Source organism: Chrysemys picta, chromosome 5 (assembly GCF_011386835.1).
Source record: "Chrysemys picta bellii isolate R12L10 chromosome 5, ASM1138683v2, whole genome shotgun sequence".
Classification (NCBI taxonomy): Eukaryota; Metazoa; Chordata; order Testudines; family Emydidae; genus Chrysemys; species Chrysemys picta.
In genome coordinates this window covers 28,396,503-28,408,706 of record NC_088795.1, presented here as the reverse complement: position 1 = coordinate 28,408,706, position 12,204 = coordinate 28,396,503, and the positions used below count along the sequence as shown (strand labels likewise).

The window sequence follows — 12,204 nt, the reverse complement described above, 5'->3', positions numbered from 1 at the left end:
CACTTTACCACACCAAGCCAGTAGCAAGTGGTCTGGAATCATTGCAGCACAAAGCATGGCAGCGAATGGTCCTGGGTTTTGGTCGCATTCATGCAAAATTAGGTCTTTATCTTTCTGTGTTAACCTCAGGAGAGAGATATCATTCATGGTCACCTGGCTGAAATAGGGGAAGTTTTGTAAGGGAACAGTAATCCCCTCTGTTTGGTGATCCCCGAATATGTTGAACAGCACTGGTCTCAGAACAGATCCTTGGGAGGTGCTATTTACCCCTCCATTTATTCCTACCCTTTGTTTATTATCTTTTCACCAGTTACTGATCCATGAGAGGAGGATGGTCCCGCTTATCCCATGACTACTTAGTTTTCATAAGAGACTTTGGTGGGGGCCTTGTCAAAGGCTTTCTGAAAATCCAAGTACACTATATCCACTGGGATTAGCCTTGTTGACCCCCTCAAAGAATTCTAATAGATTGGTGAGATATGATTTCCCTTTACAAAAGCCATGTTGACTCTTCCTCAGCAAAGTATATTTATTTATGTATCGGATCATTCTGTTCTTTACTATAGTTTCAACCAAGTTATCTGGTACTCAGGTTAGGATTACTGGCCTGTAATTGCCAGGATTGCCTCTGGAGACTTTTTAAAAAATTGGTGTCACATTAGCTATCTGTCAGTCACCTAGTACAGAGGCTGATTTAAGTGGTAGGTTACATACCAAGTTAGGAGTTCTGCAATTTCATATTTGAGTTCCCTCAGAATTCTTAGGTGACTTATTACTGTTTAATTTATCAATTTGTTTCAAAACCTCCCCTGCTGACACCTCAATCTGGGACAGTTCCTCAGATTTGTCACCTAAAAAGAATGACTCGGGTGTGGGAATCTCCGTCACATCCTCTGCAGTGAAAACCAATGCGAAGAATTAATTTAGCTTCTCTGCAATGGCCTTGTTTTCCTTTGGTGCTCCTTTAGCACCTCTATCGTTCAGTAGCCCCACTGACTGTTTGGCAGGTTTCTTGCTTCTGCTGCTTAAAAAATTGTTTTGCTGTTAGATTTTGTGTCTTTTCCTAGTTGTTCTTCACATTCTTTTTTGTCCTGGTTAATTATAGTTTTATACCTAACATGCCAGAGTTTATGCTCCTTTCTATTTTCTCAGTGGGATTTGACTTTCACATTTTAAAAGATGTCTTTTTGTCTCTGACCACCTCTTTTACTCTGTTGTTTAGCCATGGTGGTGTTTTTTTTGCTCCTCTTACGGTTTGTTTCTTGGGACTGGGGGGTTTTACATATAGTTTGAGTCTCTATTATGGTGTTTTTAAAAAGTTTCCATGCCACTTGCAGGCATTTTATTCTTGTGACTGTTCCTTTTAATTTCCATTTAACTAGCCTCCTCATTTTTGTGTAGTGTCCCTTTTTGAAGTTAATTGCTACTGTGGTGGGTTTCTTTGATATTTTCCCTCCAACAATGATGTTAAATTTAATTACATTATGGTTGCTATTACCAAGCAGTTCAGCTATATTCACCTCTTGGACCAGATCCTGTGCTCCACTTAGGAGTAAATTTCTGAGAATTTCCTTGTGGGTTCCAGGACTAGCTGCTCAAAGAAGTAGTTATTAATGGTGTCTAGAAATTTTATCTCTGCATTCCATCCTGAGGTGACATGCTGTCAGTCAATATGGGGATAGTTGAAATCCCCCATAGTTATTGGGTTTTCTTCTTTCTGAGCCTTGAGCATTTCACAATTTCTGTCACCATCCTGGTCAGGTGGTTGGTAATAATATTCCTACTACTATATATGGAATTTCTATGCACAGAGATGCTGTTTGATTCATGTAAGATATCTACTATATTTGACTGTATACTTTTTTCACATAGAGTGTCACTCCCCCACCAATGTGACCTACTCTGTCATTCCTATATATTTCATACCCTGGCATTAGTGTCTTATTGATTATTATTGTTCCACTGAGTGTCTGTGATACCTGTTAAAAGAGAATATTGATGTAATACCAGACACTCTATTTCACCTTCTTAGTATTTAGACTTCTTGCATTTGTGTACAAGCACTTATAAAATTTGTCAATATTTAGTTCTCTGCCTTCATGTGATATAATTGAATGGGACTGTTTCTCTTCAGTTCCTACTTGTAATTGATCAACTTTTATCCTCTCCTCTTTACTAGGATATAGAGTATACCCTTTAATGAATCCTCCCGTAAGGGATGTCTCTGACCGAACAGTGTGCGTCTCTGCACCTAGTGGCTTTCCCCCAGCTCTTAGTTTAAAAACTCCTCTACAGCCTTTTTAATTTTACATGCCAGAAATCTGGTTGTTTTAGTTTAGGTGGAGCCCATCTTCCTTGTATAGGCTCTTCCTTTCCCAAAAGGTGTCCCAATTCCAAACAAACCTAAATCCTTCCTCTAAACACAGTCACCTCATCCAGGGATTGAAACCATTCAGTTCTGCCTGTCTAACTGGCCCTGAGTGTGGATATGGAAACATTTCAGCGAATGCTACCCTGGAGGTCCTGGACTTCAATCTTTTACCTACTTGCCTCAATTTGGCCTGTAGGACCTCTCTCCTACCTTCCCCTATGTTATTCGTACCTACATGTACCATAACTACTGGCTCCTATGCAGCACAAACCCAACTATCTATATTTCTACATATCTACATTTTTACAAGTGGAATATAGTTTGAATTTTAAACCTGTAATGATCACTCACACTTTACGGTGGTGGTGGTGGTGGGGTAGCTTCTCCCTAAAGGCTCAGAAACAAACAGCTGAAGTCCCTCCCCCACCCCCCAAAAAAAACAACCCACACACATTTTTACAATTTTTTAAGCCAATCTCATGCTTTACGGAAAGGGATGACTTGTGATTGATGACAGCTTGGACTTGCTTGCCGTGGACAAGATCCCAAGGTGGCATCATTATTTTGGATCACCTTCAAAGCTATTGAATATTCCAGACTGCTAAGAAAGCGGCTCTCCCCACCCAGGCAGGAGTCTCTTCTCAACACGATGCTGTAATTTAGACATGGCCTAGGACAGCCCCCTCCTCTCCTGCGCATCCATAGCTGCAGGCAAAGTGGGACAGGAGCAGGCTGGGGCTCCCGCTCCCCAAGGGTTGGGTTATTTAGTGCCAGCTGGAGAAGTCATTTCAAGAAAAACCTAAAAATCAAGGGGCTGAAGTGGCCACTCCTGCAGCCCCCATGGGCGGTCAGCCTGAGGGCAGGATCAGGGCCCGACCAGCAGGGGGGCCAGGGGACAGTTCACTAACGGGCTGCTCCAGCTCCTCCGGCGTAAGCCCAGTCTCGCCTCCGCCCGCTGAGGCTGCAAGGAGCCAGCGAACCCCAGCCCCGCTGGGGCCGCCAGCCTCTTGCCTCGCCCCCGCCCTGCAATGTGTGCGCGGCTCCGCCCGCCGCGCTCCGGAGGCGGCCCGGTGGAAGCGGGGGGCGGGCTCACAGCGCGGGGGAGGCCGGGGGCAGGAAGGCGCAGCGTGGCCAAGGGGCTTGAGCGTCTCGCTGCTCCAGCGGGGACGGTCCGGTGCTGGCAGCATCTGCCTGGGCAGCGCGGCGGCGCCTCTCTCCCCAGCAGCAGCCGCGGGACTCGCCGGCGGGGCCTCCTCGATGTGTGAGAGGCGGTGGGAGCTGCTCGCCGGCCATCCCCGGGACTCGGCGCCCGCTCCATGCATCTCTGAGCCGAGCCGCCGCTAAGCCTGCTCCTGCTGCCGCCGCTAATCTCCCCTCCCCAGCCAGCCCTGCTCCGCTCCCTGCCTGCCGGCTGCTGCTCGCCTGCCTTCAGTGCTACCAAACCCGCTCTGTTTGCGTCCACTCTGGCTGCCAGTACCGCGTCTTCATGAGCCCAGAGGATGTCCGGGAAGCATTACAAAGGGCCCGAAGTCAGCTGCTGTATCAAATATTTTATCTTTGGCTTCAATGTCATTTTCTGGGTAAGTGCCGCGGTTTTATTGCTGTGGTGCCACCGGTGCAACGCACGGAAAGGACAGTCAGGAGTGTGTGAAAAATACAACACGAGAGAGGTGTGTGCGCGCATATATGTGGAGCGTGTATGTTCATCCTCCTCCCCAGTCTCCCAGATCAGCCACATCCATTCCCCCCCTGCCCCGATCATACAGGTTCGCATGTCGGATTCTCTGCATCTTGAAACAAAGCTTTCTCCCTCTTCCCTCCCCCCTCTTAATTGCTTTTGTCGTAGGTGTGAAGAGTGTCCCTCCCCTCCCCCTTTGTCATGGGAGAAGTAGAGAATTGACGAGACACCCAGGCCTGGAGAATGGGTTGATCTACGATTTTCCTCGGGGACATTACAATAATACATGCAGATCAAGTGCTAGGAGCAATGCAGTTTGGGAGGATGGTTACACAGTGACTCGTACGGATATGCAGGGGATTTGTTGTGATTAGATTTTGTTGTTTAATAATAACGGGAGGGGGAGGAAACTGTTCCCTCCCCTGAAGCCCAGGCTCTTACAATGGTTTGGTTGAGCATTTGCTTGACAGCGGCTGTGTTGCTGGTCTTGTCTTGGTTGCACTGTATCCTGTGACACCATCTGTAGCGTTGTGTATGGAGTAGTCAGAGCCGTATATTAGAGAGTAACCTGCATATAATAATATTTCTAGTACGTTTTTCACATGCCTGTTTTGAATGAGACACACATGTAACATGATGCATAATCTATAAAGTCAGGGTCAATACAGCGGATGGGTTTATATGTTGTTGGAAACACTAAAACATGGCCTCATCCATGTATATATCATTTATTATAGCAGGAGGAGGGCTCTTGTATTTATAAAGCGCATCTCCCCATAATTTATACCAGTTAGCAATGATGAAGACAGACTTATTAAACAGAGATGCTGTAGGTGTGCCGGGGGGACTGTGAAAGCATGTGTGAACACAGACTTAGAAGGCAGGTCTTTGGAATTTAAAGGTTGGCAACAAAAGATTCTGAACTCCATTATTACAGATGGGAAAACAGTTATTTTTCCCTTCTCATCTCACCACCAGTACTGATAATCTTCAGCATCCATGGAAAAAATAGATAAGGATCAGGTGATAACAAGTGTTTAGTGATGATGTGGTGTCTCTTTTCTTAGAATGTAAAGATGGTGGCCCTGGTAAAGATCTCTGTAAGACTGTCATAATTTTTTAAAGTGGTTATTTTGAACAAACAAACAAAAAAAAGAAACTCGATTTATTTTTTCAACATAAGCTTAAAATAGTTCAAACGCTCATTTTATATTAATGTTTACTTGTCCCTTCCTTACCTCCTATCATACATGGTACTCTTTCAACAGCCATATCAGTTGTTTTGTTTGCTCCAGTTTTAAAGGTGTGTGTGTTTAATTCCTTTACATGTGTGATGCAGTGAGCACAGATGTTTTCCAGCAAAAAACAGAAGTACTTGCAGAATACTTGTGTACCATTCCAGTGGCCCTCAGGATCAAGGGGGAGAAGGATTATATTGATACCCTAATAAATTATATATAGAATAAGTGTGGTGTGTTTCTTGGCCAACCAGTCATTTTCAGTGAATGAGATACTATTCTTCTCCCTATTTAACTGTGCTTGCCTTGTCCTATAAATACTGAGGCTAGGTCTACACTGGGCGGGATCGATTTAAGATACGCAAATTCAGCTACGCGAATAGCGTAGCTGAATTTGACGTATCCTTTTTGACTTACCCCGCTGTGAGGACGGCGGCAAATCGACCGCCGTGGCTCCCCCGTCGACGGCGCTTACTCCTCCTGACGAGGTGGGAGTACGCGCGTCGATTCAGGGATTGATTTATCCGTCTAGATGAGACGCGATAAATCGATCCCCGAGAGATCGATTTCTACCCGCCGATCCGGGCTGGTAGTGTAGACTAGCTCTAAGTATGTGGACAATGGCAGTTGGATTAGTGTCTTTTTCTTATGTAGGCTTATATCTTTGCATGAAAAGGACACAGGAGGCTAACAAATTATTTACTACTTTCATGTTGGTTGGCTGAGGCTCACTCAGTTTAGTTATCAAAATGAATAGCAGAGTTCCATGTGTTACAGTTGAATTGGTGGATCCCAGATTTCTGAGGGAAGGTCCTTGGGCAGTATGGTGCAGTGGAGAGGCGGTTGCTGGACTGGGAATCAGGAGACTTGAGCTTATTCCCAACTCTGCTGTTGGCTTGTTGTGTGGCCTAGATATCTGAATTTCCTATTTGCAAAATGCGGTTCATGATACTAGCCCTCCTTTACAAAGCCCTTTGAGATATACAGCGCGTTTCATCTACAGAGGTGTTATGTGTTTTTATTGTCTTAGTTATTTCCTCAAAACAGTACTGGCTTTTTGTGAGGAGAGGCGACATGTACGACAGTTCCAAATAACAGGCAGTCATCTTCCAGAGTATGCTTAATGTAGTTTTCTTGACTTGTTAGCAACTTGCTCAGTGTTCAGTCACGCAGCTGAGCCAGAACTCATGTAAAAGAAAAAATAATTTCAGTTGCCTATGCAAGGAGAGCAGTAATTGAGGAAAACTGCACCATTAGTTGTTTTAAGAAAGCTCAGATCTTTTACTGAGAATGTTATTGTGTAAAACATTCTCTTTCAAACATCTTGCATAAACCCTTCAAAAGTGTGTAGTACCTTTCCAGAAACATCTAGCAAAGACCTAGTATGTGCTGTTTGTATCAACAGTTTAAAAAAAAATGAAGAAAAAACGTAAACCTTCCGTTTCTGCATCATAAAATAGCAGAGTGAAAATGGAGTGAAGTGAGTTAGGAGCAGCACCATTTCGAACAATGAAAAGTGATGGAACTTTCAACAGAGAAATGTGGTATAGGTATTTTAATTACAGTTGGGATATTGGCACATAATCTAAAGACACATACCATTTTAACTTTACAATATAGAACAAAATGTACATAACTTCACACCTTTAATGTTTAGAATGAAGACAAAATAATCTAATTCCTTTTGTTTAGCTTTGTGTTTTTACATGGGGAAAAAAAACAAACCAGAACCCAACAGCAACAACAGATTTGTACCCAGTTAGTGGAAGTTGCACCTCTTTATTTGAAGGCAGAATTGTGCCCTTCAGGAGACAACTCTTAATCTTTTAGTGCCTCGGATAACATGGCCCAAATTCTGCACTCTGTTATGTTCATCCAACTACACTTACTTTAGTAGAGCTGCATTGGGGAAGGGTGGGTTGGTAACAACAGAATGTTGCCTTGTTTGTACATGCAGTATAAATCACAACTTTAGATACATTTGTAATTTTAGGTTACATATTTTTGAAAACCCAGAGTTAAAGACATTACATTTAATATGCTAGAGGAGACCTGCAAAGGATTTTATAAAATTCAGGATTGTTTCCTGCCCCCCTTTTGGGCTAGAGGTAGGAGGGGATGAAGGAGTATGCTTTATGATGTATAAATAAAGTTTTTTTTTGTGTTTTTTTTTTTTTTTTTTTTTTTTTTTTTCCCCTTGCTCGTGTCTTATCTCAGGTATTGGGAATGCCCGAGTAATCCTTCAGCAAAACAAGACTTTGAAGTGTTGGAGAAGTTTATTATGTGAGCTTGCAACACCTTAATAGAAGCAGGGATGTTTAACACTAACAAATGTCCTTTCTCCAAAACGTTACTTGAACACTGAAACAAAATATAAACCAAACAAAACAAAGATTTAAATACGGGAAAGGGATATTTAGTCTGACTATCTGTTGCTCAGCTTTCCCTTTCCAGGCCCTTGTTGACTAGAGTACTGCCCCAGGCTTTAACTTGATCAGTTTAGTGTGTGTTAAGACATGCTCTGCTGTTTCTGCACTACACTTCTAGAATGTATGTTACCGATCACATTCTAAAAACCTTTAAATCCTAGTCTAGACAAAACCAGTGTCTTCCAGCCTATGAAGAACCTGAATTCCTAACAAAAATCAAAAGGGAAGAAAAATAGCTTCTGTTAATTTTTTTAATTACCAAAAACGTTCAGGCCTTCTTTATATGTCAGAATGAAGCCAAAAAGGCACAAGAGTGGCTTTCCCCTCTGCAAATTAGTTTTAAGCTGTTACCTTATTTCCAAGTAAATTAAGGCCACATTCTGTCCTTTGTTACATGCAGTTTCCATTGATTGCATGTATGTCTCAAGGCAGAATTTGGACCATACTCTAATTCCATTGACTCTAAACTAATAGAGAAGGGAGGTACAGAGAACTTTAGCACATCAGACAGAAGCCTATTTTTTTTCTTATGATTCACCGTAAATTGCAAGATGTAGTGAGATGATGATACATCAGCATATTACAAGTCATAATTTGTGTTTTAATTTGCTAGGCATCTGTTAGTTTTGATAGTAACCATATGGGAGTCTAAATTGTCTTCTGAATTACAGGAAGATAGTAAAAAGAAAGCTAAATATGTTGATGTAAGTGTCCTACAAGAAAAGAGTTGAAAGGTGCATTGACATGTGAGGGACAAGTAATTGACTGCTCGCTTGAATTCTGTAGATAATTGATAGTGTGTTCTCAAGGTGACATAGAATCATTTCCCCATTACACTGTGTTTTCAGAAATTGAAAAATGAAATTTGGAAATACAAGTTTTCTCTCCTCCATAAAACAAAAATTTTAATGAGAGATTGTTTTAACATGATCTTTAAACAGCTTCTGTAATGTTTTATCCATAGAAAGTACTCTAGGACGATAACCATCCAGTTAAGGATGAATGCATTTCAGGACAAAAATAGATGGTCAGGATGCTTCCCCCCCCTCTCCACCCACCGCTTCCACTCTAGATTCAGTCCATTTTCTTCTGTTGTTAATTCAGTCATTTTGGTACATTGGAGACTATTTCATAATGGATCCCAGAAATAGAAAAAAGCTTGTCTTGGAAAATATATGTAATGACTGCTTTGTAACTCTGAAAATTGGTGAATGCATATTGATGTACTAGACAAATTGTCATGAGCTTCTTCCCCACTGCCCCCAAAAAACCCCAATCTACTTTTGTAGTAACAAACGTTTTAAACTAGAAAATATGTCCACATTCTAAAACAGCTCATTTGGACAAAGCACAGAACTCAAATTGAGCAAGAGAGAGCATATTTGTGTATATGGGCATACATACATACATATTTGCACGTTAGAGAAAGTGAATATATGGCAGGGTAGTGGAAGGAAACAAATATTTTTCAAGTGGAAATCCAAGAAAGCCATTTAAAAAAATAATCCTCCAACCATGAAATCTAATTAGAAAATTACTATTACCTAGAAGAAGCTTTCTGTTTTGGGAATAGGAGAATGCAAGGTGGAAGTAAAGGAACTTTCCTTGAAGTACTAATATTTTTCTTCTTAATATGTTTTAAACCAAAATTCAAATATTTGTTCTTTGTGAGTGGAAGACTCTGTGGATCTAGGACCTTAAATAATACTACTGATAAAATATAATCAGCACCTTTTGGATTATTCTTTTCTTCAACTCTATAAGACATTAGTAAAAAGAAGAACAGGAGTACTTGTGGCACCTTAGAGACTAACAAATTTATTAGAGCATAAGCTTTCGTGGACTACAGCCCACTTCTTCGGATGCATCCGAAGAAGTGGGCTGTAGTCCACGAAAGCTTATGCTCTAATAAATTTGTTAGTCTCTAAGGTGCCACAAGTACTCCTGTTCTTCTTTTTGCGGATACAGACTAACACGGCTGTTACTCTGAAAAAAGACATTAGTAGTAAATGGTTGATAGGTGATAGGAAACCTGAGCTTGCAGTCAGTGAAAAACACACAATAAAATTCTTTAGAATTTAGTTTTTTTAACTGTGTTAGGCACTGATCCTAGAAATAGATCACTGCTCTAGACCCTCATGTTTATCCATGCAGAATCCCATTGCCTTAAATAGGATTCTCTTTTTATGTTAGGGTCTGCATTGGTGCATTTGTTTGTAGACTCGTAGCTTTAAAGGAATTGGGGGGGAAGAGGGAGAAGAAAGGGGTGACAACAAGCTGCCTCTTGCTGAAAATGTCTTATAAATTATATTTGGCACCGAGATTACAACTTCTATAAACCTGGAAGGAGCAGCTGGTGTGTTAATAAAGATTAAATCTAGCCATGTTTAATAATCCGTATTCAGTTACCTAATACCAATAAAACAGGAAGATTTGCCTCAAGCATTTAAGTGTAATGTTTTATCTCCAACTAAAACTGAAAAAAATAAAATAAAAATAATTTGCCCCCAAAAAACTTTGAAACCTAATTCTGCCAGGTAGAAGATTCCAGCTTTAGAATAACAATATAGTGATGTAGGGTAGAATCTGCTTTTATACTCTGATTGCCTAAAATATGCAGTGTACTTCTCATATAAATGGGTGTTTGCCTGTCAATAGAACTGTAATGGGTTTTGTTATGGTGTAGGCAGGAACAAGGGGCTGAAAGGCACATGTGGTAACAGAGCTTTATTAGCAATGATCCAGAAGTGACCCTCGGTATTAACTCTTGAAGTGCCTGCCAATACTGCAGTACATTTTAAAAATCTTATAATTTTTCTTAGTCAAACAATGTTTTTTTGTATCTTGAATCATGGCTAAATCCTGTTGTACCAGCTTCTCTTCCTTCCCATCAGGTTCTGCTTTTAAAAAAAGTGCTTTGCTCACATAACTTGTTTAATTCCTGCCCCCCCTTTAACAGAGTAATATTATCCTTTCTTACCGTAGTAATTAACTGCACTGTATTCAGTTCCATTACTGTTCTACACCATAGACAGCAGAAAGCCTGTTCTTTGTTGGCTTGAGACATAATCATTTCTCTTCCATTGCTCTACATAGGTCTATTCTACAAGTTTGAAAATCCCCATTTTCAGAGTCAGGTTTGCTCATATCTGCCCTGAACCTGCAAAAGGATCTGCCTGTCTAGACCTGTATGGAGTCCAGTGACTTCACTGGGACTTTGCATAGGTGTAGGAGTCTGAGGATAGATCCCATTGCTGCATCAGTGCCCAGTTAAGTTAGTTGGTTTTATAAAATATACAGAATTGCTCAGTAATCCTATCTCTTTTCTTGGTTTATATTAAAAATGTCCCTACATGAAATGTTGCCCAGGGGATAAAACCTGGGACTAACAGGCTCTTTGGCTCTGATTGAGCGTGACCTTGAATAACTCACTTATGTCTTGACTTTCAAAGGTGCTGAGCATCTGCAGTCTCTGTGCCACTGGGGTATAAAAATAAATGAGATGAGTGACAGCTAGGTAATGTTTGTTTGTTTGTTTAAAGGACATCAATTTTCACATCATAGGTTCTGCAGATAATATTTCAACTTTCCAATCACTTTTCTCTGGACAGCATTTAGAACAGGGGTCTCAAACACACAGCCCGCGGAGTTATTTTCTGTGGCCTGCCATAGGTGCTGACTCCACTGGCAGCCAAGCTCCCCTCATCCCCTATCCTCCCTCCCTCCCCCCCCCCCCAGTGCGCCACGTCCCTGCTCCTCTGCCTAACTCCCAGTGCTTCCCACTGCCAAACAGCTGTTTTGTGGTGCTCAGGACTTTCCAGGAGTGAGCGGGGAGGAGCGGGGACGTGGAGCGCTCAGGGGAGGAGGTGGAGAAGAGGCGAGGCCGGGATTTGGGGAAGGGGTTGGAATAGGGGCAAGGAGGGGGCGGAGTTGGGGTGGGGACTTTGGGGAAGAGGTTGGAATGGGGGCAGAAAAGGGGTGGGAAGAGGCGGGGCAGGGGCAGGGCCTCATGGACTAGATGAGCAGTCTGAAGTATGAAGTTCAGCATGAATGATTCTTTGGTGTGAGTAGTTGGGAAGAATGTTTGTTAAATGTGGCAATGTATTTTATATGAATAGTTACTTTAAAAAGTTGCTGCCATTACAGCTATGTTGATGGACTGTTAATGTAGATCATCATCAGTGTTACTGACCACATAAGGAATAGTTACAGGTGTTTATATTTTATTAAAACCCCTCTTCGCATTACAGTTTTAAAAAAGTGAATACATTGACTTTTAATAGCATACTATATTACTCTTCTTTTTTTTCATTTTTGACTATACTTTTGTATCGTATGAAAAAGTTTCAGTGATGCGGCCCTTGGTCCAATGTACTAGTCCTCATCTAGTACAAATCACCTTGTGGTGATTTGAGTTTGAGATCCCTGATTTAGAACATGTATTTCAGTACACAGAGAGAGAGTATCTTATTAATGCATTGTCGATTT

The 12,204-nt window shown here is 41.6% G+C and overlaps 1 protein-coding gene across 6 annotated transcripts in view; it reads left to right on the top strand.

The window, feature by feature from the left end:
- The first annotated feature begins 3,311 nt into the window (after positions 1-3,311).
- TSPAN5 (tetraspanin 5) overlaps positions 3,312-12,204 on the top strand; it is a 116,538-nt gene continuing 107,645 nt past the window's right edge. Inside the window, exon 1 of one of the 6 annotated variants that reach the window (XR_010601254.1) lies at positions 3,312-4,041. Coding sequence is in view for 2 of the 6 variants with exons in the window: in XM_042859988.2 (XP_042715922.1) it covers positions 3,871-4,041 (171 nt within the window). In the remaining 4 variants the exon portion in view is untranslated. The remainder of the gene's footprint in view (positions 4,042-12,204) is intronic. The other 5 variants (XR_010601256.1, XR_010601255.1, XM_042859988.2 and 2 more) reach the window with 5 other exon arrangements.